This window comes from Poecilia reticulata, chromosome 23, assembly GCF_904066995.2.
Source record: "Poecilia reticulata chromosome 23, P_reticulata-male-v2, whole genome shotgun sequence".
NCBI lineage: Eukaryota > Metazoa > Chordata > Actinopteri > Cyprinodontiformes > Poeciliidae > Poecilia > Poecilia reticulata.
Genome location: NC_088852.1, coordinates 7,383,937 through 7,411,909, shown reverse-complemented (window position 1 = coordinate 7,411,909; position 27,973 = coordinate 7,383,937). Strand labels below are relative to the sequence as shown.

Sequence of the window (27,973 nt, the reverse complement as noted above, 5' to 3'; positions counted from 1 at the left end):
CTCTTTAGGGCTGCAAAGCATCAAAACCCGCTTTTGGACGCAGATTAGTAACTGATGTTTTCAGGGATTTTTTTTTCCCCCTCTTTGTTTTCACACCTGACAAACTGACTGAAGTAATTGTACACATTTTCTCACAGACTGCCAAGTTTGATGAACCTGTAACACTCGACTTTCTGGACGCAGAGTTGGAGAACGACATCAAAGTGGAGGTCTGACGCACAGATTTGTTTTCTAATTTGATTGCACAAACTGGAACCATATGATGGCGTGGTGATGTGATTTATATATTTGGTGTCAAGTTTCTTTTTGTTGTTGTTTTTTTACACAGATAAGAAATAAAATGATTGACGGGAAAACGGGAAACTACACAATATCTACACTGGTGAAATCTCAAGATGAGGTAATTGTTGATTTTTTTTTTTTTTTTTTTTTTGAGGTTATATCCATTTTTATTTGGAATCTTCTTGAACTGACAGTAATATCCTTATTTAAGCGCTACATTGACGAAGGTGAGAGGACCTACACCTTCGCTCCTGTGAAGGGAACAGACTACAGGTACAACTTCAGATAAGCTGCATGCACACTCTTTACCCCAGCATGACACTTGATTAATTAGATCAACCGAAATGTTTCATTATAAAACATCAACAAGCTTCAACAAGTAATTTCTACAATGAAGAAAAAGAGGGTTTCTTAAATACTTTTTGTAGTAATTTGGCTATTTTAAGGGTAGAAGTAACAACTTTTAACCACTATATTAAAAATAAAATGTTTTTAGCGTCTATTCTATTACTGGACAACTGCAATTATGTCTCTCCGTTAGAATATAATCAGAGCGGTTTTGTTTTTTTTATTTCAGTAATTCAAATCAAAAAGATAAGCTTGTATTCTATTTCAATTCATACAATACTCTTTAGTTTCTTTATGTCAGGTGAGCCAATCGCGGCTGTTCAACAGAGGAGTTCTGTTAATTGCGTATAGGCTTAAAAATCTACAGAACCTATCGTAGGATACTACTCATACAGATCTTAATTATCCATATTACATAAGTGTATATTATGAGAAACATTATCTAAAATTCAGTGATTTCTGCTGCTTGTTTTAGGATTTGGAAAACATGGCTAGAGATGGCGAAATGCCTCTGTGCTTTAATGAGCGTGCATGCGAAGGCAGGCATACCGCATGCTGTTGGCACATTAAACGATGCCCTAGTTACAGGATGAGAGAATCAGATAGCTTGCTGAAAACGATTAAAAGTGGTGCTTTTCTTCTGTTTTCTTTTTGCCCCAGTCTGGCCCTGGTCCTGCCAAACTACAGCATGCACTACATCCGCGCAACCATAGGCGACACGATCACCCAGGCAAAATGTAAGTTGACATCACAGCTGAAACCCTGCCTCTTATATTGTTACACTTATGTTTACAGAGGTTAGATAAGCAGTACTTGGTGGGAGTTGAGGGCCGTCATGGATTCTGTCCATCAATAAATGAGCTCTGGAAAAAAACCCAAAAAAACATGACTGCCCTATACATCTACACCACACTATAACAGTTACTAGTATTTCTGAAACAAAACATGCCCTCATCTGTGGTGGAGTTGGAAGTTGTTGTTTTTTTTTTCTTTTATCTGGAAACATCAGGGCAGGGATCTCTCCTGTCCCCTTCTACACATAACGCAGTTCCTACGCCGTCTGGAAAAGTATGGAATTTGGCTCGAGCATTATCCAGGGGCCTCATGTCCTAAGAGTTGCTTGGATTCCTTCCCGAAACCTTGTGTACACTAAAATTCAGAAAACTGCATGCACATAAACAAATCCAGGTGTATAGCATGCGATACTTCCTCATGCACCTATAAGCACAGGTCCTTTGTATATCCTAATCAACAGGATTGGACACATATGAGGGGGGGATCCTCCCGAAAAAAGCCCCTATTAGTATTTGCAAATAGAAATAGTGTAAATATGTACTTCACCTCTGATTGTCAAGTCTGAATCATCAAAAACAATGTCTAGATGTGTGGAAAAAAAGACTTTCACACTCCTACGTGAGTGAGAGGAGTGGAAAAACTCAAAAACGGTACATATTTGTCCTCCTTGTATTTTTTATTTATTTTCAAATTTAAATATTTAAAAAATGGAAAATGTAATGTGGTTCAAAATGTATTCATCATTTTCATTAATACTTTTTCCTTTCTTTGGAATTTCATAGTAAGGAAAATCACAAATATCCAACAAGACAACATCTAAAGAGAGAGTGATCCCACTTCTGTTCTTGTTGCAGAGAATAGACAGGTTTTGTCTCAACTGAGACAACTTCCTGAAAAAGCGTAGTAAGCTCGTAACTTCTGGTTTCATGGCACCATCTGATGCACGTCTTTGGAACTGATTTTGAGATATTAGAATCAATCCACCAAGTAGAAACTCATCCTGCACCGTGCCGGCTTGTATCCTTTGCCTAACATGTTGTTCATTAGAATAAACAAAACGGTGCATTGAACAATGTCACCTGACATCGCACAGCTCGTTCTTTGTCTGAAGATGCCTCCTGTTAAAACAGCAGTGTCTAAAACATTTTCTTTTCACGGCATCATTTTCAAAAATCTTCAGTCATAATCAGCGCTGAAAGTACGGGGTACAGTCTGGTACTGCGGGGTACCAGTACCTGCAAGAGAGGGGAGCGGCTGTCTTCTGACTGTAAAAAGTCAGTGGATTCACTGTGCAGCCGCGACTGATTAGTTTTTCTAGAACAACCTGAAACACGACTTAATCAGTTAATAAATAACTTTTTTTTTTTTCCCTATTTCATATTGTTTGTCTCTGAACTGTTGGTGCTTTGCTAGAGCAGGGCTGCAACACGTCGATAGCGGAAGGTTTTGAGTCGATCTCGGCATTAGGTGAAAAAGTGAACGCTGCCAGGACGCTGAGAGCAGCACGTCCACCTCTGATTGGCTTATCAAAACGTTCGTAACTTTATTAAAGAACAACTAAAAAATCAACAAAACGTGTTCAAATGAATGACCCAACAAAAATAATAATCATTATAATTTCAACAAGGTGTTGCGTAATTCTGTGCGTTTTGGTTACATTACCAAAATAACTGGCAGAGCAGGAGTTTAAAATTGCATTAAATTTAATTCATTTAAAACTAATCAACCACCGCTGTGTTCATGAGACGCTTATTAATAATCGTAAAATATCAAGCCTGAAAACCTAATATCGTAACGGACTGAATGTTATGTTTTTAACGTAATCTCTGGTCGGCTTGCTGCACGCAGGCGGTTGCCATGGCAACGGGTGTGCTTAAATTACAGAGAGACGGAGAATAAAAAGGTGCGAGTGGTTTTGAGTTGATCACCTGTTCAGTTGTTTTATCTTTGTTTGCCTTTGTCTTGGCTCATCACAGCCGCTGTAGTTTCTGAACATTCAATAAATGACAAACTTGGAGTAATTACCTCGTTCGTCTGTGAGTATATACGTCAATCACAACAAACATTAGTATTTAACAAACAAATGGCTTCTTCTGCGATAATTATGTGAAATTAAATTAATTGTCTAATATAAAAAAAATAGTTTGGGCATCTCGCTTTGAGCTCAGAGTCTGAGAGGCTTTTCCTTTATCAAACAATTAATTTTTTTTGATGTGCTCAGCGAATGTCTCAGGCAATGGGGAACAGAGGACGAGGTGCTGTACCGTCATGGTATCCGTCATGGTATGGGATACCACCCATGTACCATGAGTGGTATCGCACCACCGACAAATAACTGAAGTGGCTGATATCAGGAAATCCTACCAATGGCTGGAAAAAGCTGGACTCAAGGACAACACAGAGGCTCTCATCCTGGCTGCACAGGAACAGGCCCTAAACACCAGAGCAATAGAGGCTCAGATCTACCACACCAGACAAGATCCAAGGTGTAGGTTGTGCAAGGAAGCCCCTGAGACAGTCCAGCACATAACAGCAGGGTGCAAGATGCTGGCAGGGAAAGCATACATGGAACGACATAACCAAGTGGCGGGCATAGTGTACAGGAACATCTATGCAGAATATGGACTGGAAGCCCCAAGATCGAAGTGGGAAACACCCCCAAAGGTGGTGGAAAACGACCGAGCTAAGATCCTGTGGGACTTCCAGATCCAGACAGACAGGATGGTAATAGCGAACCAACCGGACATTGTGGTGGTGGATAAAGGACAGAGGAAAGCCGTTGTGGTGGATGTAGCAATACCAAGTGATTACAACATCAGGAAAAAGGAGCACGAGAAACTGGAGAAATACCAGGGCCTCAGAGAGGAACTGGAAAAGACCTGGAAGGTGAAGACCACAGTGGTGCCTGTGGTCATCGGGGCCCTTGGTGCAGTCACCCCCAAACTGAAGCAGTGGCTAAAACAGATCCCAGGAACAACATCAGACATCTCAGTCCAAAAATGTGCAGTTCTAGGCACAGCCAAGATCCTGCGCAGAAACCCTCAAGCTCCCAGGCCTCTGGTAGAGGACCCGAGCTCAGAGGATGTAAGAAACCACTCGCGGAGGGTGAGAAGGGATTTTTTTTTTTTTTTTACAGCAAGTAGAAACAGAGCAAGCAAAAAAAAAGACAAAGCAAAATATATTTTTCTTGACAAAAACGCATGTTTAGGGGAAATAAAAAAAGAAAATATATATACATTACTTGACAAAAACTCATGTGTAAGGAAAAGTAAAAACTAAATATATATTCATGGTTTTATTTCTTATCAAAATATATATATTCTTTTATTTATATATTATTTTATTTCTTAATATGTCAGATATATATTTATTCTTTTATCTATATATAAGGTTGGAGATATATATATATATAAGTAATATTATTATATTTCTATATTTTTTAATTATGTCGGTTTTGGTCCTCTATATGTGTCTAGTTGTAGATATCAATCTATCTATCAATCTATCAATCAATCTATCAATCTATCAATCTATCAATGAGACTACCTCTGCTCCTCCGCCTCCCTGTGTTTTGTTCAAGGCTCTGCTTCCCAGTGCTCTTTGCCCCCGGCTCCGTCCGCTGGACCCGCCTCCAGGGTCAACCTCTGCCTACTGGATAATTTCAGTGGAGATTTCAGACTGTGGCAGGAAGCCGGAGTGCCCGGAGAGAAACCTGCAAACAGGAAACCTGTCAAATCTTTTTACCTTTTGTCCTCTAGTGTCTGATCATCTCTTCTCGTAAATATAAATGAATCCGTTGTTGGACATGTCTTCACTGCAGTTGCTGTCTGCAGTGAAGACATGCTCATTGTCGGTTCGTTCTCCCTTCATTAAATAGCAGTAGAAGTCTGTCAGCTTTGGATCCCCACAGATGACGGAGGACAGGTGGTATGTCTCCGTCCCACATTCTGCAGGGACATTGATGGTCTGAGTGGCTTTGGTTCGGTGCTTCCTGGTCAACCTGTGCAGAAAAAATACCAGGACCTTGTTGTCGGTCAGGCAATGTTTTTTCTGCCAGGGTGACCCGCAGCCTGAACAACGGCGTTTGCATGCCAAATCCAACCAGTATTCAAGCAGTATAGATATACTGGTTGAAAATAACACTGCTGGAAGGGCAATCATGGCGCCGTGGTTCAGGAGCCTGAGGGAAGTGGCTCCACAGTTAGAGCAGTAGTCGTTGTCGTACAACTCTCTATCTGTGTTGCCGCCAAACGAATCCAGCCAGACCAGCACAGACTCCAGCAAACTTTTGATGTCATAGTCCTTTCCCACGTCCGACAGGAGCTTCTTCTCCCTCAGCTCCATCAGAACTGGGGAAAGGTCTTGTTGACTAAAATGATTGCCGGGCTGACGGACAGCTGAGAGGAGGAGACTCCCACAGCAGGGGATGGACGATGCCTCCAGAAAAACCCTTTCCTTAGCGAGACACCGCTTGGTGACGCTCAGGTTTAGGACACTCTGGAACGCAGCGTTCACCCAGCTGTTCTGGAGCTCATCGGAGAACTTGAAGAAGTTCTCCTCCGCTTGTCCTGGTCCTGCAGAAGTCCTCCCTACATCTAGCAGATCCGAGCCAACGCTTTCTACTGAATTAACGTTAGGGGAACAGGAAACCTCGACATCAACGGAAATCTTTACCTTCAGAGATGGTTGTTCAGACAATCGAGCAACACTGTCAAAGGACCCTGTGAAAGTGGCCTTCAGAGGACTCTCCTTCAAGGATGGGACCAGCAAAACCAAAGCTTTGGCTGTCACTTCAGCCACAGCTTCGGCTGCGAGATCAGTCGCAGACAAATCTTCCCCAGCCGGGTTAGATTTTTCTGCGACTGCAGTCTCACCCTCATGCTGTACCATCGTCTCAGAACAAACCTCCCCAGCCGGGTCGGTTTGTCCTTTGGAAGTGGATGGAAATCCTTTCCAAAACGGATCGTCCTCTTCATCCTGATCGTATCCTTCATTGGAATCCTTCCCTGGGAAGAAACGATCGCACACTTTCTTCATCCCAGTCGTCACGACATATCCGATGCCCCAACCAACCGGGAAAATCAGGGGAACAAGCGCCGTCGCAAAACTAAACATTGTTGGTATAAACAAATTTGAAACTCCAAGAAATGTCTGGATCCTCACTTATGCTTAGAGATTCCAGTATTCAAGCATTAGAACTTCTATGATCTACTGTGATGTGCACGATGTCATCTATGACCTCATCAGTGAACTCACTGGACTTCTGTTGCGACGCCTTGCTTCTGATTGTTGCTATGGAAATTATCAGAATCAGCTCTGCATGACTCAAGCTGACGTAAATATTTAAATAAAACATTATACTTTTTATTTTTTTAACATGACGAGATTAATAGATTTGTATATGATTTAATTTTTGCTTTTGTGGTTTTCCATACCTGCTGTGGTACAAATGTTCTGAAGCCTTTGATCCACTATTATTTTTAATTACTATTAATTCATTAGGATTATTCATGTATTAATTATTGCACAGTGCTAGGAACAGTCTGTGACTTATTATATTTGTTTTTATTAATTTTCACAGTCAGTTTAATGCTGTGACTATTTTACCAAACATAGGAAACAAAAGCAGAAAAGCGATCCAGACCTGCACATAATTTTATTGAGGTCCAGAACCCATAAGTTCTTGGCTTGCTTCATTCAGGAGCCTTGGGGATAAAAAGGCTTCATGATTGTATTTCAAAGGCAGATTTCAAGAACAAGAAACCCAAACTGACCCAAATTCGGGCAAGAGTTTGGGTCAGGTGCTATTTCAAGATGTAGATGTGTGCAGGAATCTCCACGATGTCAGTGACACAGATTAGCATGCCTTAGTAGGTGTGTGTGTGTGTGTGGGGGGGGGGGGTGTGTGTGTGTGTGCGCGGGGGTGTGTGTGTGCGTGCGCGCGCGCGTGTGTGTGTGCGCAAGTAAAAAGCTCTCTACCTTTCTATAAATATACACAGGTCCTCAAAAAATGAGCATATTCTGATAAAGTTCATTATTTTCCATAATGTAATGATAAAAATTAAACTGTCATATATTTTAGATTCATTGCACACCAACTGATATTTCAGGTCTTTTATTGTTTTAATACTGATGGTTTTGGCAAACAGCTCATGAAAACCCAAAATCCCTGTCTCAAAAAATTAGCTTATCATGAAAAGGTTCTTTGAACGAGCAGTTAACCTCATCATCTGAATCAACAAAGTAACTAAACACCTGCAAAAGATTCCTGAGGCTTTTAAAAACTCCCAGCCTGGTTCATTACTCAAAACCGCAATCATGGGTCAGACTGCCGACCTGACTGCTGTCCAGAAGGTCATCATTGACACCCTCAAGCAAGAGGTGAGACACAGAAAGAAATTTCTGAACAAATAGGCTGTTCACAGAGTGCTGTATCAAGGCACCTCAGGGGGAAGGAAAAAGTGTGGCAGAAAACGCTGCACAACAAGAAGAGGTGACCGGACCCTGAGGAAGATTGTGGAGAAGGGCCGATTCCAGACCTTGGGGGGACCTGAGGAAGCAGTGGACTGAGTCTGGAGTAGAAACATCCAGAGCCACCGTGCACAGGCGTGAGCAGGAAATGGGCTACAGGTGCTGCATTCCCCAGGTCAAAGGTCAAGCCACTTTTGAACCAGAAACAGCGGTAGAAGCGCCTGACCTGGTCTACAGAGAAGCAGCACTGGACTGTTGCTCAGTGGTCCAAACTACATTTTTTGGATGAAAGCAAATTTTGCATATCATTCGGAAATCAAGGTGCCAGAGTCTGGAGGAAGACTGGGGAGAAGAAAATGCCAAAATGCCTGAAGTCCAGTGTTAAATACCCACAGTCAGTGATGGTCTGGGGATCTATGTCAGCTGCTGGTGTCGGTCCACTGTGTTTTAATCAAGGACAGGGTCAATGCAGCAGCTATCGGGAGATTTTGGAGCACTTCATGCTTCCATCTGCTGAAAAACCTTATGGAGATGAAGATTTAATTTTCCAGCACAACCTGGCACCTGCTCACAGTGCCAAAACCACTGGTATTACTGACCATGGTATTACTGTTGGCCTGCCAACTCTCCTGACCTGAACCCCATAGAGAATCTGTGGGATATTGTGAAGAGAAAGTTTAGAGACCAAGACCCAAAACTCTGGATGAGCTAAAGGCCTCTATTGAAGCATCCTGAGCTCCATAACACCTCAGCAGGGCCACAAGCTGATTACCTCCATGCCACGCCGCATTGAAGCAGTCATTTCTGCAAAAGGATTCCTGACCAAGTATTGAGTGCATAACTGAACATAATTATTTGAAAGTTGACTTTTTTGGTATTAAAACCCTATTCTTTTATTGTTCGGATTAAATATGCTAATTTTTTGAGACAGGGATTTTGGGTTTTCATGAGCTGTTTGCCAAAATCATCAGTATTAAAACAATAAAAGATCTGAAACATTTCAGTTGGTGTGCAATGAATCTAAAATATGACAGTTTAATTTTTATCATTACATTATGGAAAATAATGAACTTTATCACAAAATGTTTTTATTCATTTCATTCCCTCCCTAACAGCTGTGAATGAATGGGATGATAGGCGTTTCCTCAGTCAGTTCTTTTCTTTGGAAGTGGAGGTTAATTAGAAAATAAATATGTTATGATCAATCTTTTTGACTAAAATAATGTGCATAGTTTTGATTTTTATGTGCAAATTCTCTTAAAGGTCCATCTTTCTGTCTATAAAAGCTTAAAGCATTACTCAATGTTTTGATTTCTTCCATGTGGCATCTATTTCTGTATTTTGGGATTAAGCTGCAACTGGCCTTTGTTAAACTCTATTTTTCTTTTTCTTCTTTTTTTTGGATCACAACATTTTGCAATCACGATGTTACATTTCAATTTGCATGCATTTCTCAAACCTTGCAATGTTTCCAGCTGTTTTGGAAAAAATTAACTTTAGGTGCCCAGTCTGTGCTCAAAAACATTAAAAAAAAAATCAGTTGGCAGATGCTTCAAGCTCACTTGAAGCTGCTCCATCTACCGCAAAACATTTCATCATGTTTTGTTTCTGGCAGCTTTATTAAATAAAGTTGCAACCAGGCTGAAAGACTTGGAAGGCCTTTAAAGAACTTCAAACATCTGAGATTCACTTTTGCATTATTAAAGTGCAACCTGGAAAATGTGTGTAAAGACAATTTAGCTGTCCATTTTACACCCTCTGAATGGCACCAATTTATGTTTTAACTTGACCGATTTGTGAAAATTGAGACTTTTCCTCTTTAGGTCAGTCTATCTTAAAGCAAACGGTATGGAGTTTATGTTTAGCTCTAGGCTTTCCAAGTGAGTTTCCACAGCGTTTTATGTTGTGAAATGATGCAAATATTAATATGTTTTGGTGAAGAAAGGACAATGTTTTTAACAAAATACATCTCTATACATTAAAATGTCATCAAAAAGTTAACATGCCATGGTGATTTAATTTACAAAGTGAACCCTTTAAGTTATATAAATTTTACAAATTGTTATATTGAGAGATTTTGTGTCTCTTTTTTCTTCTTTTTATGAATCTCCTCTAAACCTTTTACTTCTTCTTCTTCTTCATTGCTCCTCAATGTTTGCCCTGTACTACACTATTATTATGCTTGGATACAAAACTAGCTTATTTAGAAAATTACTTTGTGTATCATTATTATTATTAGTGTTATTACTTTTATTGGTCTTCTGTAAAATAACATTTTTCTCGAGAGCAGAAATTTGGGCTACCTGCAAGACATAAATATCCAAATGAAAATAAATGGCACCAAAATTTATAATCGGTTTTTTAAATGAGTGTCACCTTTTGAAGTAGCTTTTTGAAGACATTTTAATTCATTTCAATTGACATGTAATTTACCTATAGTTAAAACCTTTCCCACATGTACTGTAAAGTTGTTTTTTTTTTCTTTTCTTTTTGGTTTCGAACTTCTGCGTACAATATTCTTATTCAATGCGCATTTGAATAAAATATTGTGTAACCCTGTTTTCTTGTCTCTTTCCAATTCCCTCCTTTCTCTTCTCAACCTTTTAACCTCTTGTTCTGAACTCCTAACCCTTCCTGCTGTTTTGGAACCTCCGCAGCATTTTTGGGCAAGTATCCCCCTTCTGTACTTTTCCCCACAGCCATCCTCGTCTCGCCTCTCTCTCTCATCACCCACACACTTTGGATGTAAATTTGCAGACTCACAAACACCGAAGCATTTTGTTCTCCGTTTGTTTCCCCCCCCCAAGTTAACAACAACTTTGTCACGATGAATCGAGCAGGATTAATTCACCCAGAGACAGCTCTTTGCATGCGATGCATCCCACCCGTGTTTTTGCAGACAGCGGGTGTGTGTCTCTGTCTGTGTGTGTGTGTGTGTGTGTGTGTGAGAGCGCATGTATGTATTAACTCCCCCACCTGCTTTGACTGTTCCAATGGCCCTCAGATGTGGTTTTGGCACCGGCCCACTGTAGCAGGAAGAACAGACGAACAGGATGCTTGCATTATTTAAAGGTGAAGCCATAAAGGAGAAAGCCGTGAGTCTGTACCCAGAGTATAAATTGGAGTTTTCTCCAGTTTCTCCTTTTTGACTCATTTTATGTTTTACAACTTTGGTAAATTACTCCTAATAAAAAGCAGGACTCTTCTTTACACACTAAGCTTGATCTGTTCTGTTTGTCCCTCTCAATGCAGGGTCATCAGTTTTCGTATTTGTGGGCGTTGAGTCAAAACCCTCCAGAGCGCATAAGGCTTTGAAGCCTATCTGAAACTGAAGCCTGGCTCATATTTTTGTTTTATTCATTTTTTTTCTTTTTTTTTTTGACAAAACTTTTGTATCACAACTCAATTGAACCAGAAGAAATGTCGTATACCAATTCCCTCCTGTTCTGCACCCTTGAATTTCTGACCCTTTGTCACATTACGGACACTTCTTTGAATTATATTAAAAACAATTTTTATACAAAATAATTGTAAGGGAGAAGGAAAATATAAGTGTATCATGCGTATGCTTCAGTCCCAAATCTCTGAAGCATATTCCAACTACCGAAACATGAAGTAGACACTGAAGGGGGGGTTGAGGATAAATTTATTTCTCACTTTTTAGTTTTTTAGTTGCACAAAATGCTTAAAAAACAAAAATAAAAGCATCTTCTTGCTCCCACCTTATTATTTGGTCCTTTGGTTTAGTCTGTTGCATAAAATCCAAGTAGCAGTACTGTGACAAAGCCTGCAAAAGTTCAAAGGGTAAGAATATTTTTCCGAATATTATACATTTTTTACGCCATTTTGTAAATTAGTCAAAACTTTTTTTTCTTTGTTGTGCTGAAGTAAATTCTTAATTTAATCAACGTTTTGATATTGAGAGTGCACATTCTTTGTCTCATTCCTAATATCTTCCCACCATTTATCATTTTTTTTCCCCGGAATTACTGAGCGATGGCCTGCAATGAAAAGATCCAGTTATGACGACTCTTATGTTGCCACAAGAGTTTATGAAATAATCGTGTGCAGCGTGCTTTGAAAACACTTAGGTTGTGAACTGTGGTGCATGTTTCCATTTGATTATGGCATAAAGTAAATCCTTCACGCAAGTTTGGTAACTCCTGAGATTGACCAAATCATCAAAAAGATGCTAATCCGAGTTCTGAAACACGTCCTCTGACCGCAGTCTAAGCCTTTGTGTGTGTTCCCCATCAGCGCCATCTGCATCCAAAGACCTGAAATCTTCTGCTTGCAAAGCAATATTTCTATTCAGGGCTCGCTCTGTGAATAAAATATTGTCACCTTTGACCTCTGTGGTTTCACCCCGTCTTTCTCCCCTCCCTTTCTTTTCCTTCTCGTCGTCACCTCCCTGGGGGATCCTCGTGTTTGTTCGCCTTCTCTCCTCTGGGATTATTTCTACTCCAGGGAAAGATGGCAAGTATCCTTTCTTTTTACTTTCATGTCTGTTCTCCCAATCTTTGCCCTGTCACGTTATTTCATCATCTTATGTTTATTTTTCTTTTATCTTTTTAATCGATTAACTTTCCACAAGTTGTGCACTTATTTGTCCCAATGTTTATTATATGATAAATAAAATATATTATGTTGTTTTTGTTTCTTAAATCTAATAAGCCTCCATAACTGCAGAGGCTCATCATTACCGATTTAATACCTTTCATACAAAGGTGTCACCATTTTCTCCCTTTTAACTGCCTTATAAATAAAGCATTTTTGTACCCATGTGAATAAAACTGTTTATCTTATTTATTTATTTTTTTTACAGAATGACATTTGAATGAGAGAAACCTACAAATAATTCAAGTTAACTAGATTTCTTGAAATCTCAGTGCCAGTGTTTATTTGTTTTGGTTTGATCCCAGCTTGGGTCCACTTATTCTAATAAAAAAAATACAAATTGTGACCCCCTAATCAAACCAAAATAGCTTTAAATGACATTCTGATGGTAAATGGTATTAATAAAAGCCACATCACGTTTCTGAACAGCAGGGAGTGAGCAGAAAATCAGCTTAAATTGGTGGCTGTCAAAGCACTTTTCCTGAGTCAAAACATTACACAAAACTGGAAGTATAGCTTCATGAAAAGCTGCACAACATTTCTCAAAATATAAACACGCTTTTATCCAAAATGCCAAAAGGGAAACTATTTAGAAAGTATCAAAGTAAAGTTTGGCATGCAGGGCTTATCAAAGGCAGAGCACTAAATAAATTTCAATAAAATACAAAATGTTTCTTTAACCATTACAACGGGCTGCTGGTTTCATGTTGTCTCCATTAATCTAATGAATAATGGAGGGTTTTTTTTGAAGCTTTGAAAAACATTGCAAGATTTAATTATGTAACTTCAACTTTGGGAAATAAACTGATCTACAGGTTGGAATAAAATTTCGTCGTCCAAGTACCACATTGGGGCAGGAATGGATTAATGGGCAAAATGTTAAATGCGTTTTTGTTTAAATGTTAGTGGAGTTGCTCTTCAAATGTCTCTTTAGATGATGTGATTTCTGCTCACTGCCAAAGGATTGCTAAAAATGTATCAAGTTTTTCCCAGCAATGTCATCGTAACAGCTGCATACTAACCTATATTAGTGATATTTCTTCACTTACCTCTAGTTTCCGAGAGCCTGCTTGCAGACAAGTTTGATGAGTACGGGTATACATTTATTGCACCAAGGTACGTTTACATGCAACACATGTAAATCCTACTTTCACTCCCGACAGGACTGCTTTGACTGAGTATACCCTAAACCTTTGATTCTGTTTTCCTCAGGATGTACTGCAAAGACTTGAAGCCGCCAGACAAGAAAACGAACAACACAGAGTACCTGATGGACTTCAACAATTATATAGACACAAAGACTCCAAACAACCCTATGTGTGAGTGCAATCATGCTCTTTTCAGCAATGCTAGTGCCTTGCAAGAGGAAGCCTTTTCACACTTTATTGTGCAGCATCAACAAGCATATGTGATAGACCAACAAAATTGAGTAAATGACATCACCGAAGCGTCAATCATAGCCCTCGCGTGCACGACCCTCCACATTCTTGCCCACACAGCGAGGGACACACTGCCGATGGAGACGTGTCCAACTTTTGTAGGCTCTCTTTTTGTTGCAATCATGGCAGTACATCTCTACCAGCTTTCTGCATCTAGGTAATCAAGTATTTTTTAATCCTCTTTGCAAAGTTGTTCAAGCTCAGTCAGATTGGATGGAGAAATACTGTAAAGAAGCCTTCCCAAAGACTTAAGTATTTGTGGTTGTCGGGGACCACAATCCCTATAAAAACCTTTACAACTGTCTATGTTAATAGTTCAAATGCCAAATATATGTTTAATCTGCATAAATACACACAGTGGAGACTGCCTTGGCAACGTCTACAGTCTTCCTTATCTCTGTTCTTGGGAATTCAGTCGGACATTGCCAAGGAAAATGAATTCCGCTCCTGGACTGGCCACTTTGCAAATACCAGCCGGTAGCATGTCAAGTATTATGTGAAGTTTTTGGGGGTTTTTTTGGTCATCCCACACTTTTGGGATGTAAGCCAAAAAGTTTATAGTTTCATCACCTTCTTCCACATTTGCCATCTGCCCTACATGGCGTGAGACTGGATTTGAATTCACCAATCTATTTGTTCTTACTCTTCTTCAAAGGCCAGATTTGTGGATTTGTCCACCTGAGTTGTGGATGTCTGATGAAATCAAATGCTTGAAATAATTTTCAGATGTTTATGCATAATTTTATTTATTTTTTTTTTAAAACATTCCATTTTCTGCCATTTCACAGTGATGTGCCATTTTGTGACATTTCCCACATAAAATTGCACTAAAGACTCAATATGTTGCTTATAACTTTTGGAATTTGTCTTTGCCACGTTTGCTTTAGCGACGCGAATAAATCCCTGCCATCTTACTTTCAGCAATAAACATTTAATGCGAGTTTTCTAAGTGACCATGCTCCCAAATCTGTCATTCCACTGGCCGGATGGTTTGGCGTGTATGACCTGGCAAAGCTATGTAATGTGGAACCCCCCCTCCCACCCCCCTTCCCTTCATGTTACCTATTTGATGCTAACTCCAAAGATTTGACTATCACATGCCTGGCTGCACATGTGTGAGGCACATCGGCTTAGCTGCAACACACACGCAGGCTTTCTCGCTCACACACACACACTCCATCCACCAGTTATATGCCTCCCACACCCCTCCTGTAGCCGCTCGACCTCATCCAATTACTGTGTGTTTGTGAAAAAGAGCAGGACACATGCAGCCCAGAGTGCGAGCAGAGCAATAAAACACAAATCAGGTCCGACGGACCTTCCCCGTGACATCTGACCAACGCATTACCATCCTTACCCTTTCTGGCATACCCTCATTGATATGAATTACCCATTTGTTGGCGCATTGAGCAAAAGCAAAACGTTCCCCGGGCATTTATAAAAGGGCTCTTTTATTGCGTTCCATTGTTTAATTTGATGGTTTGCATTTAAGGACTTACTTCAAACATCTCAACATGATCAATCCAATAAAACTTTTCACCCAGTTGAATTATTACCTCCACCGTTATTAGCTGCTAGTTTAATGGAGTCCACAGAGAACCACAAGGGAGGGAGAGGAGCGCGGCCCATGTGGAGGATTGGCGGCTCAGGAATCGTTACACGCTTTACGCGGTTAAGCCACTGCAGTGGCGAAGAAGTACATTAGGAATTCCTGGGCTGCCTTCAATAAAGAATCCCTAATGAAAACCACTGGATGGTGGGCTCGGGGGGGACCAAAGTGTTACACCAGCTGTTCTGTCTGATGTGTGAGGCGTGCCATAAAGACTGGGGGAGGTGGCGGTGGCGGCGGAGGTGTATCGGCGAACCCTGACGTTTATGGACTGGAGCGGGTCGGTGGTGGGTTCAAAGAGCCAGGAACGGCCAAAAAAGGGGCAATCCCTTTTATCGCCTCTTATGTTTGTCATGTGGTCTTGTTGGATGTCTGCAAAAGTATTCTTTACACCTGCACCACTTCACCACCTACACCACAGAATTTTGAATTGCAAAGTTTTTTGGGGGGGGCCTGGGGGGTCCCCCTATAACTTTGCTCTCTTTTGAGTCTTTAGGTGTTTTTAGTCCTGAGGTTTAATTATTTTTGGTTGCCTGGAAATTGCGGAAAATATTTGTGTTCTGCTTAAAGCTCACTCTCCTCTTTGTTTTTTTTTTTATCTATGTCATAATTTTTTCCAATATCTGTAATTACTCTTCAGTCATTTCAAGTAATATACTTTTTTTTTCCCCCACTTAGGTAATGTGGAGCTTGTAAACCGGCTTCTCCTCGATGCCGGCATCACCTCTGATCTGATCAAGATCTGGAAGCAGAATGAGTTGCAGTGAGTAAAAGCGGTCGTGTTTGCTGTTTGGCGATACAGATGGTTTGAATATTTCAACATCACCAGTAAATGTCAGGCATGCATAAAACATATTCCAGGTTTTTGTTACCATGTTCTTATAGCTGCATTTTCCCTGCTTGTCAGGCAGGGTGTTACTGCCAGATTTGTTGCGACTGACGGAGGAATCACTCGCGTCTTCCCCAAAAGGTATATAGGAAATGAGATTCACAAAGAACTTTTTTTTTTTTTTTCAGTTGATTGACATTTCTGAATGGCAGTAGGTTAATGTAGCACCTGTGGTAAGGCTCAAAAGTCAGATTGGCACTGCCATCCAGAATCAGAAAGGGTCTTATTTCCAAAGGATGTAATTTGAATCTTTTGATGTTGCTGTAAAGTGTTTATATTTTGATGCTGGTTTTTCTGTTCCCACTAATAAGTCAGGAAAACTTCAACCTCATCAGCTTTTAAATGTGTTTTCTTATTCACAAAATAGTCATAGGTAAAGGCATTTTCTCTTCTTACCAAAATTCCTTGAACTAAAGTTTAGAAAATTAAAAGCAAATTGTCTTAAAGAATTCATGAATAACTGAAGGTACTACTGTGTACTACTTAACATAAATTAACTGCAACGGGATTCCAAGAACGTAAAAAAGAAGCAGAATTTGGATTTCATCTTGTGCTCGCATGTCCAACAGCTCCGGGCTGGACTGGAAGGAAGAAGCGGAGACCTACGAGTCGAGCTTCTACAAACGAAGTTTAGACAACGACGTGTACATCTTTACGCCAACACCCTGCACCGGTAAACCTGTCGAATATCAGGCACTATATGATCAGGGTTGCTTTCTAAAAAGATGCTTGTTAAAAATTTAAAAAAATACAAATTTTCCTGTCTCCTTCGCGCAGAAAGTGATAGCGATGTCCTCGTGAGCCGAGCAGTAAACCTCGAGATTCGCAACATTACGCTCAAACCAGCTGGTAAGCAGCATTCTAATGTTTAAACCTGATTTTTTTTTTTAAGCCCCTTTGCCTCTTGTTACACACCTACGTTTGCAACCACAGTTTTATCATCCACAGTCGCACTCTTATTTCATAACCGCCACCCCTCATTCATCTGTTTCTCCCCACATACACACATACACAAACCACACATCAAGTCATCTCATCGCCTGTGATCTTTAGCCAAGTTTAATTTTCAGGTTCAGAGAGTAAAGTTGACACAGAGGGACTGGTTATGATCTAGGATGTCTGGATTTTATGTCGTTTCTCTTCTTTTTTTTTTTTTTTTTTGCTCAGTTGTTGGTGTGAAGTTGGACATCTATGCGTGGATGGAGAGCTTCATCAACATCACTTACAGGATGAATGTAAGTAGATGTTTATCGGCATGAAAGCGTTCCAGCATAGCTCAGCGTCGACGTTTGACCCTTTTCCGTTTCTCTGTGCTCAAAGTGCAAGGATGAAATCTGTGGTTGTAAGAAAGGTGATCCGGTAAGAGTGGCTTTTATTTTTTTTATTTTTTTTTTTCATATATTTATATATATATATATATATATATATATATATATATATATATATATATATATATATATATATATATATATACACACACACACATTTTTTGGGGGTGTTTGAAACAACATAGTGGCGCATCTGCATAATCATTTCTGTGATTTCAGTACATAGACTGTGTCATTCTGGATGACGGCGGATTCCTGGTGATGTCCAATCAGGAGGACTATGTTAACCAGGTGGGCCTTTGTATTTTAACTCAGAATTGCTTGACATCTTAGCAGAGTTAGCTCAGACATGTGATTCTTTAACTTTCCAAAAGGTTGCAAGCTTCTAAATCAGCACTAAAGTTTGGTCCAGTGATAAGTTTTTGAGATGCTTTTGACTAAATCTCTATCCACACCGCAAAAACACAAAATCTTATCGAGTATTTTTGATCTAGTTCTAGTGCAAATGTCTATTTCACTTATGACAAAAAAAAAAAATCTCATAAGTGGAATAACCTGTCGACGAACTAATACTTTTTCATCAATATTAAGGACTTATTGGCTTAAAACGAGCTCCTGTTTCTTGCCGAAAAGTTATTTTTGCTTTATTTCAAATGTGCTAAGACATTTGTACTAGAAGCTACACCAAAAATACTTTGTAAGATTTTGTGTTTTCGGAGCTAAATATCACAATTATTATGTTATTAGATAGATCAATTATTTATAGGCCATTTAAAATAGACACGAATAATTTAATTCAGGTCCACATCAAGTTATAGATGTATTTTTAGTTTGGTAAATTTTTATATCAAGACATCCACAAACATCAACAACTTTAGTCTTCAACAACTGTACTAATTTAACCTCTGTTTTTAGTTTACTAATTTAACCTCTGTTTTTAGTTTACTAATTTAACCTCTGTTTTTAGTTTATTAATTTAACCTCTGTTTTTAGTTTATTAATTTAACCTCTGTTTTTAGTTTACTAATTTAACCTCTGTTTTTAGTTTACTAATTTAACCTCTGTTTTTAGTTTACTAATTTAACCTCTGTTTTTAGTTTACTAATTTAACCTCTGTTTTTAGTTTATTAATTTAACCTCTGTTTTTAGTTGAGGTAAATGTCATTTAGTACCAGTTTGCCTTTCGAAATGCAAACATTTGTACTCCTGAAGCCTCTTCAATGGAATTTGACCCACACACACACACACAAACGCAACCACAGAAAACACACAGACAACACCCCTGTTTTCTTGTGCTAAACGTTAACAGTGGACCCCTGATGTCATTTGAGAAAATGTTGTTCTTTTTTTCTCCATGAAGCTTCGACTCTGTCCTAATCAGGGCTGGGTGTCCGTTGGATAAATCAGCTGTCCTCTGATGTTTGGCAGCCGTACTAAAAAGCCAGCAGCCTTGTTTGTAGAGGCCTGTGCGCGCTCAATCATATTTCCTTGAGGAGCAAAATTTCTTTCCCTCTTTATGACTTTCTCTCCCCAGCTCATTCCTTTTCATACCCCTAGGTACCTTCTGGGAGTCTACAGCCGGCGAAGCTGAGATCGTTAATTCATTATTTTCTGTTGCTGCACTGAGAGAGTAGAAGGCTCTCGTTACCTTATGGATCGGAAGATTTATACATCGTTTGCCTAGAAAGTGGAAAGCCTGTGTGGAGGCGCCGCTTGTTAACAGTGACCCTACAAAGTGGAAGGGAAAGGATAGTTTGCATTTCCTAAAGTGCTCACACATGCACTTAAGCACATGTGCAACAAGATACTTACTGTATGTGAGAGCTCCCACCTGGATACATGAGTACTTAAACACTTTCGAACACGCGGTCATGTCACACCTCTGAGATTACAGCTGCTTGATGGACTGTTTTCACTATATTGTAATGAAGTCTGTCATCCTGGTTTTAGTGTCTGTGAAATCCCTGTTCAACCATGCTGGATATACATCGTCTTAAGGAAATTGCTGTAATGCTTTAACATTTACTCAGAACTACAAACTTCCAATTTTTTTTTTTTTTTTTACTGGAATTGTACGTCATAAGACAAAGTTGTGCTGAGCTTCAAAATAGAAAGAAATGTATTAATTCTTCTTTCGGCAGCAACCTTGGGTTTGAACGTCTCCCATATTTTTCATCCTAAAATGGAAACGGGATGACGGAGCTACAGAATTTTTAAACAACTGAACTGACAGGCAGGGTAAATTCAGTGATAATCAAGGTATTAGCCAAGAGACTGATGGTAACTCTGCAGAATATTTCCGTCCTGCACTCCACAATCTGGAGTTCTTACTTGTAAAACACCTTCCTTAAAAAAAGTAAAATGTGAAGAAGTTCATAGTTCGCGAATTCTCAGTCTCAGTAAAGTCGAGTTTTTCTACAAGGTGTACTTTATAGGTGTTTTTCTCATTCCAAAACAATTTAATTGGCCTTTGTTTCTGAAATTGTTTTCCCCTATAAGTTTTGAGGTCACGCAGTCACACACCGGGAGACTTTGCCTCTGGGCCCGAGGCAAATTTTCAGTCTTCTACTCTGTTTTTGTTTGGAATCAAGTTTCTTTTTTAAAAAAACTCCGTGCCATGAACCCTGCACTCTCCATCGAGTGCGAAGCGAATACCGAAAGAAACCGCTTTCTCCCTCTTCCCAACTTTTTAGATCGGATGTTTCTTTGGTGTCATCGACCCTGACCTCATGAGAACTCTGGTCAACTCGTCGCTGTTCACCGCCAAGAGCACCTACGACTACCAGTCTCTCTGCGAGCCCAAGAGAGAGAGCAAAGCGGCTGCAGGCCTGCGCTCCATTTATGTGGTGAGTTACACAAGCCAGAGACCGTCCACGCAAAACACACGGGGCCATGTTCACACCTTTCCGTATCCATACATGTTCTTTTTTACTAATTTGCGTGCATGAGCGGAGAGACGAATGCAAGCGTAGCTTATATTTGAACTTATATTTGCCCGCTCTCACACACACAAAGGTCATCAGTCGCCAGGGAGCCATAAATCTGGATATAGCAAATGAGGGGATGGAGGGGCGGGAGAGGGGGGAGGGTAGAAACATGGTGAAAAGTGTTTGAGTGGGAGTTGCTGTAACAGTAACGAGATTAGGTGGTCTAATGTGCTTGAGTAACACATGGAGAAATGCAGAAACAGGTACCGCTTTACATCACTTCCAGAATGCGCAAATTGGGAGCGAAGCGGCGCAGATTGCATGCAGAGATCACAGCGATGGACGAGGTTTCTCCGGGTGATTCAAGGTTTAGACAAAAGCTGATTCCCGGGAAAGACAAAGAAAAAAAGAATAAGTGTTTACCGTCCTCATCAATGGACAGATGAAATTGTGCAATTTCCCAGCCTGACCTCGAATGTGTACGAAACACTCGATTGATCAGGATAGGATGAAAGGCATATTCAGTGATCAAAGGGCCCCATCAGCGGCGGGTGATGCCTCTAACACGGTCGGTTTAAAAACTCCTTGATGACTCAACCTGCCATCAACTGGAGTGCAGGAGCACGGCGGCGACTCTCCAAAACAAGGCCCTCGCATGCTAACCCTAATCAAAGCAGCATGTTGGCTCTTTCCCCCCCGACCCATTGGCTACTTTGTTTTCTTGCCGGTGCTTTGTTTGCATATTTACTCTCGCATCTGTTCAGGAGAACTGCGCTCTAATTTCCTCGGAGGAGAGAAGAAAATAAAACTCTTTGGCAGGGCCTATTGGTATTTGTGCCTTGTAAATCTGCGCAGCCACTGTGAAAATAAACAGGATGTGCCTAGGATGATTTGTTAAGCTCTTCATTCACTGTCTGTTTTTTGATATTTGTTTCCCCATGCCTCTTCTAGCCCACAATAGCAGATATATTGAATCTGGGATGGTGGGCGACAGCTGCAGCCTGGTGAGTCATTTTTAAGTTTATTTTTCCCTAATATGGATACAATTAGATTCATCCCCTCCTCCCCCTTTTCTCGTACAAATTCAAACATCTTAAAGCCAACATTGTAAATCCTTCAGTCCAGTTCTTAATGAAAAGCAGCCAAGGATTTGTTCCTCCAAATGCACATACAGTATAGCATCTGTTTCATAGATAAATTGTTCCCAAGATGGTTGACATTCCACAAAATCTTCCATTGATTTATGCTCCGTCCCACTGTCTTGATGTCATCACCAGCTTGTATTACAATATGTCCTGTAAAGCTGAATTTGAAGGCCACAGACAGTGCGGCTATATTCACGGCCAAAGCCTCACATTCATGTGTTTTTAATTAGAAAAAAGGTGCAATTGGGCCTTTGAGTCAACTTTGTTGCCACCTTGCAGTTTGGTTTGGACGACTTTTACGTGCGTACAAAATTTAGTTGTACATTTCCAGGTAAATTGCAATAAATTACCAAATCAAAAAGTTTAATTTCATGAAGTGGAACTTGTATATAGAATGAAATTGTTCTATTATTATCTTTAGCTGTTAATTTTGATATCTATGGGCTTTCCAGCCAATAAAAACCTCAAATTCAGTTTCTCAAAAGATTTGATTTTTATATTACTAACTAAACCATATTAAAGCAGTGCATTAAAATTATAGCTATAAGCCCAAAGGAGAACACAAAAGAACAATGAAAAACACAATAATGAACAAATAACAAGGTCGGTAAGAATAAACTGATGAAAAATGTTTTCAGTCCTGATTTAAAGGAGCCATCAGTTTCTGCTCATTTCATGTTTTCAGGGGATTTATCCTGTAGCTCAGGACCATGGAAACTAAATGCTGCCTCACCTGGTTTGTATTTGGCCCTGGAACACAAAACAGGTCTCTGATAACCTGAGGGGGGTCCATATGGTTCATACTTGACCATCAATTGAGATGTATTGAGGCCTGCATTCAGAGCCTTACAAACCAACTTTATTATTTTACAAATAGTCGGTGCAGTGATTTAGAGGTTAGTAATCAGATTTTTTTCCCCTGGTGGGGGACAGGACTCTTGGAGCAGCAATTAGAATGAGCTACAACTACCCAATTTTTATTTTTACTTTTATTATTTTAGTTGGGAGTTTTTTTTATTTTTCAATGATCTGTATGGACACCATTCCTAAAATATATGATTTTTTTCTGTGTCCTGTTTTGATAGGAAGCCCATTATTCTGGTGATGCTTTTAAATTGGTGACAACTGTAATTTGTATTATAAATGATTGAAATGCACCTTTGAATTGGTTGAGATATTTTGATTGCTTAATATTCTGTGTCTTTTGAACTCTTTTCTTTGGATTCAGGTCAATTGTGCAGCAGTTGCTGGTCAGCGTCACATTCCCAACTTTTCTGGATGCAGGTGAGTGTGTTTGATTTAATCTTTAAGATGCTTTCTTAACTTTAAATCTGAGTTTTTGGTTCATTGAAAAGGGCTTTGAAGCTTTAAGTTAGACTATGGTACAGAATCACCCATCAAATGTCATTGGTTTGTAAAAGGATCAAATATTGCTTTTAGACAAAAGAACTAACTGGCCTTAAACTTTTTTTTGCTGCTGAAAATAAGCTTTGTAAACTCAATCAAACCCCTCCCCTTGGGGTAGATTCAGTTGTCGCACATGTGAAGCAGATACATGAGGTGCCGGGTTTTGTGCGGATACAAGTTGAAGTATCAGAAATGACAGATCACAAACGACTTCGGAACAAAGTCCAAAGAGCGAGCTCGTCTGTTTTGTGATGAAGATGTTCCCTTGTTGGATTAATTCTTTTTCCTGCCATGTGGATCCAGTTTTGGTTTAATAAAACACAGTTTTGAAGTAAGTTTGCTGTTGCCACTTAAAATATGTGTCTCGACTGAATTTTACAAGCAGAAATGTGCAGGAAGCACATGTTCTTTATTTTCTTTATTTTATTTTTTTTGCAAACATTTTGGTTTCAGAAAAACTGAGCATATTTTCCCATAGAAAATAACATCTTGGCTACAGGAATCAGAATTTGCATAGGAACGGTATGACATGGACATCTTTATATGCTTAACAAATATCCTCGAGTTCAAGAGTTGGATTTTTATAAATTTTGTGTGAGGTTCTCACTGCAACTAAAGAATTATTTTAAAGCTTTTGACACATTAAATTTGTTGGCATCTGTAACGTTGCAGCCATATTTTGTGCCTTCCTTGCCCCTTCACTCGTGCAGACCCGTCTACAGTCTGCTGGTTGAAAACCTATCTGCACATATGTGTTATCTAAGTTGATTATATTGTTGTAGTTTTCAATCATACCAATAAAGTCCAATCTCTACATGCTTTCAAATCACCCGGCAGCTGAAACGGACGATCAAGTGTCGGATGCGATGTCTAAGGAGGTGTGCATCACAGAGCAAACGCAGTACTTCTTTGAGAACAATGAGTCGTCCTTTGGAGGCTTATTTGAGTGTGCAAACTCCACCAGGTAAAGCATATCCTAGATTTATTTTTTTCCAAAATGTTGTTGTTTTGAGTTGCAATCAGTTCTAGTAGAGTTCGTCCCGCAAGGCGTCTTTCCTGCATCTTCCTCTGTATCCGTTTCGGGTTAAATATTCCACTTCACCACATCTCCTGTGAGGATGTTTTAGTGAGACTGTGTCTTAAGTTGAAAAAAGTGCTCTCATCTCTCTTCTGTGTGTGTCTTCTCTTTTTCTAGGCAATACCTCGCCGAGAAGGTGCCAAATACAAACCTGGTCTTAATCATTAGCGACAGACAACAAGGCAACAGCCAGTCATGTGGATTGGGGCCGTTAGTGCAGGATGAAAAACAGTGTATCCTTTTAAAAAAATATATATATATAGAAAAACACTTTATACGGCAGAGTATGTGTGCATTTAATTCAGTGGACAGGTGTTTGAGAAAAACTTGTGCAAAGACGGCCGTGTTTGGATGCAGTTGTGAATTACCAGACTCGGCGACCATAATAAGAGCAATAATTTCCCGCCACAACTGAGTTTTCCAAATTAGCACAAACTTCCCATTGGCCTGCTTTGTGTCTTTGTCTGTGCAGCACATGGCCGAGGGATCAGTCTGCCAAGTAGCTTACAAACAAATCTAAGATGATCTTTCAAACACTCTAGCCTGCATTCAATTATGGAAGGAGCTTCTTGGAAAACCCAATAGAGTTGAAAACGGCTGCCACGTCATGGAGATATTGAGCAATGTGCTCAAAATCCACGTTTTAAATATTTAATGTTCTTTTAGGTCATTTGGTTTGTAGCGCTGTCTGCTGCAATCAGAGCTTTCCATATGAAGAAAATTGATTTTTTTTTTTTGTTGTTTTTGCTGAATCACTCTTTAGCTGTTATGGTTTCTTATATCTTGACTCTCTTAGCTGCTGGGCCGGATCCTTGTGAAATGGCTCTCAGTCCTCGCTACAGGAAAGGCCCGATAGATTGCTTTAATAAAACTGAGCACGTAAGTTGTTTTTATTATCTTTTTTCTTGAGATCATTGACAAATGTTTGTTGGGTTTTTTTTTTTCTTCAAAAGTATTGATTTTTTGTATATTTTTTCCTCGACACACGCACAATTTCCAAAGAGAAAGTTTGTAAGAAGGACGATCTTTAGAAAACTGAAACGGCATACAGAGATTGTTTTTGTTTTTCTACTTTTATTGAAGTTTTTCCTTCCTTTTTAATGGCACACATTTCGAAATAGCTTAAACAGCGGTGTTCTGTAAACGGTGGGTTTATAGCTGTCTGATGCTGTAGGAAATGGGACATACGAGGGCAGTTAAGGTAAATCAAGACCTATGGTGAGTTTGTGAGCTGTTGAAAGACACTAGAAGTTGCCACAGAGTTGAGTGGAAGTGCAGGTCCAGGTGATAACTCCCGGTGAGTAGTTCTGCAGTTTCCCAGTTTCAAATTTGTAATTTCATCCGCAGCTGATTCATAGATGCTAGAAACTCTCATTTAACATCTGAAACATTGGAAATAGAAATTGAAAGGATGCACATTGCAGTTCTTGCATCAACTTTGTTTATCTAGTTTGTCCTCCGTCTATTCAGCAGAGATCGATTATGTAAGTTAAACAAACATACAAAAATCAAGTTTGTTCCTCTATTCATCCTACCATCATCAATCTGTTGGTTGCTTCGTCCATCCATCCACTCACCACTTTTATTTCAGGTATTTTATATACAGGTTGCTTATTTAAAGGCTTCCCATTATAGTAATATGTCACATAGAAAAAAAAATTCTTCTTCTTCTTTATTTTTATGCTTTAGATGAGTAAAAATCAGCTCGGTAAAAGATTTTTAGCTCACTAGAAAATAAATTAAGTCTGGTGGGGCTTTGGTTTAAAATTGACTGAGGATTTTGTTTTTTTTTTTAAGTCTGTAAAAGTGTAATCTTGACATGGCAAGATATAGGAACCCTAATATAGACAAAAGAAAAAATAAATAAATAAAAAATACTGTTACCCTTTTGACTTTCCACCCCCCAAAAATGAAAAGAATAGCGACACATTAGAGAGAACGAACCAAATTCCAGAATAATGTTTAAGTTTGCTGGAAAAGAGGAAATTCCCCAAGTTACTTTTTTGCTGAGTATATCGTGGAAGAATCCCACCGGTGGCAGCATTCCATCACTAATATCTTTACCTGGTGCACGTCACACTTCCTTGTTTCCCTAAAGAGAGGTCTGTGTGAAGGTCTCCCATGCAGGGACAAAGAGTCGGATGTTCTAGGAATTAATGAATATCTAGGCCAAACAAACATTTTTTCTGAGCTGCACAGGATCTTTGCGTGTGAAAGCTCAAGGCCGGAGCGCTCCGTTTATTTTGATTCTATAGTCCTTTTTCCAGTGTCAGTTTGACATTCTCACAAACGATCTCCTACGCCTGCTTTGTCTCTCTCACTCACACAAATGCAAACACTCACCCACGCACTAACTCTTATTGCCTCTTAATTCAACGCATCTGATTTTTATTTTATTTTTTTTGATATGCTTCTTTCACTCTGGAGTTTTTTCTGCTTATGTTTGATTTCTAACTTTGACCTTTCGCTGCATGATTCACGTTCTCTGCTTTCTCTCTGTCCTGCTTTGTGATTGTCTGTTGATGGTTAGGATGAGGCCATGTGCCGAAGGAGCGCTGGCTCCCCATTGGCTTCCTCTCTGCTCATGTTACTGCTGCCACTGTTCATGTGCTGTCTCGGGTCAGTCGCCTAAAGCAAGTTCTCCGTCTCTCATGAATGTCCTGTTATTTTCCGACACTGAACCCAACCGTTTTTTTGGCCTTCGTGTCGTGTAGTCTTGTATCCAGTCCTCAGTTTGTTTTCCTACCCTTATCTCCTCTCCTGCTTTTTTCAAATAGCCGCTCCGTTCCATGACTTCATGCCTTTTTCCATTGTTTTCCCACACTTGTCCTCATCGCCTGTCACTCGCTCATATTATACTACTGTCTGACTTCACCTCCCTGTCTCTGTCTGTCTCTCCTCAATATGTTCCCCATCTCACCTGACTTTGAACTGCGAACCGTGCTCTTTGCATCTTTCCTCATCTATCATTATCTGTCTCGAGATGCAGAGACTCCTGTGCCTCTAGTGACTCTTGACGTACCCAGACCCCAGCAAAAACAGATCACTCACCTCTCATTTGCATCCGGATATTCATGCGACTCTCTTAATGTTTCTCGACTTGGTTTTTCGATTTGCCAAAAAGCTTCCAAATTTGCTTTCACCATGGTATGCATACAGATCGAGTGGTTTGAAAGAAGTGCTTACATGCTTTTTATAGAGCTCAGAGGTATGACGTACAGTTTTTCACATTTTCAGATTCAGGTTCAACATTTTTCCTTTATTTTTATTTTTTACCCGTCCTCCTCTGGTTAGAATTATAAAACTGCTACTTTTCTAATTCCCTATGCACAGAAAGCTTGTCTATAGGGAACATAAGGAGGTTCAGTCTCAAATTGTGGTATTTAATTTCAACCTTATTTATAATGGCGCCTAAGCTAACATTTGTTTAGCATATTTGCTTACACAGTAAAAGTAGTGATCTAGTGTCCTAACTCACAAATCCCCTTGATCATGAACATTTATATTGTTAAAAGCTACCAAAAATTTAAAGAAGCTGTTGGAGAGGAGACATCTGCAAACATTTAGCCGTTGGGAGAAACACTTTTTAGAACACTTAGTTTCTCTGTCCCAGGTAGGTGTCGTTACACAAGTGGTGT

The 27,973-nt window shown here is 39.7% G+C and overlaps 1 protein-coding gene across 1 annotated transcript in view; it reads left to right on the top strand.

Annotated features, from left to right (window-relative positions):
* The window catches only part of cacna2d1a (calcium channel, voltage-dependent, alpha 2/delta subunit 1a), an 84,360-nt gene that overhangs the window by 49,104 nt on the left and 7,283 nt on the right, over window positions 1-27,973 (top strand). The window contains exons 19-37 of the mRNA XM_008400613.3: window positions 138-209; window positions 329-400; window positions 494-555; window positions 1,291-1,367; window positions 13,569-13,629; window positions 13,726-13,832; window positions 16,240-16,324; window positions 16,469-16,531; window positions 17,020-17,123; window positions 17,228-17,299; window positions 17,618-17,685; window positions 17,771-17,809; window positions 17,998-18,069; window positions 20,472-20,624; window positions 21,657-21,709; window positions 23,079-23,134; window positions 24,095-24,221; window positions 24,453-24,568; window positions 25,132-25,214. Coding sequence (XP_008398835.1) covers window positions 138-209; window positions 329-400; window positions 494-555; window positions 1,291-1,367; window positions 13,569-13,629; window positions 13,726-13,832; window positions 16,240-16,324; window positions 16,469-16,531; window positions 17,020-17,123; window positions 17,228-17,299; window positions 17,618-17,685; window positions 17,771-17,809; window positions 17,998-18,069; window positions 20,472-20,624; window positions 21,657-21,709; window positions 23,079-23,134; window positions 24,095-24,221; window positions 24,453-24,568; window positions 25,132-25,214 — 1,542 coding nt within the window. The remainder of the gene's footprint in view (window positions 1-137; window positions 210-328; window positions 401-493; window positions 556-1,290; window positions 1,368-13,568; window positions 13,630-13,725; window positions 13,833-16,239; window positions 16,325-16,468; window positions 16,532-17,019; window positions 17,124-17,227; window positions 17,300-17,617; window positions 17,686-17,770; window positions 17,810-17,997; window positions 18,070-20,471; window positions 20,625-21,656; window positions 21,710-23,078; window positions 23,135-24,094; window positions 24,222-24,452; window positions 24,569-25,131; window positions 25,215-27,973) is intronic.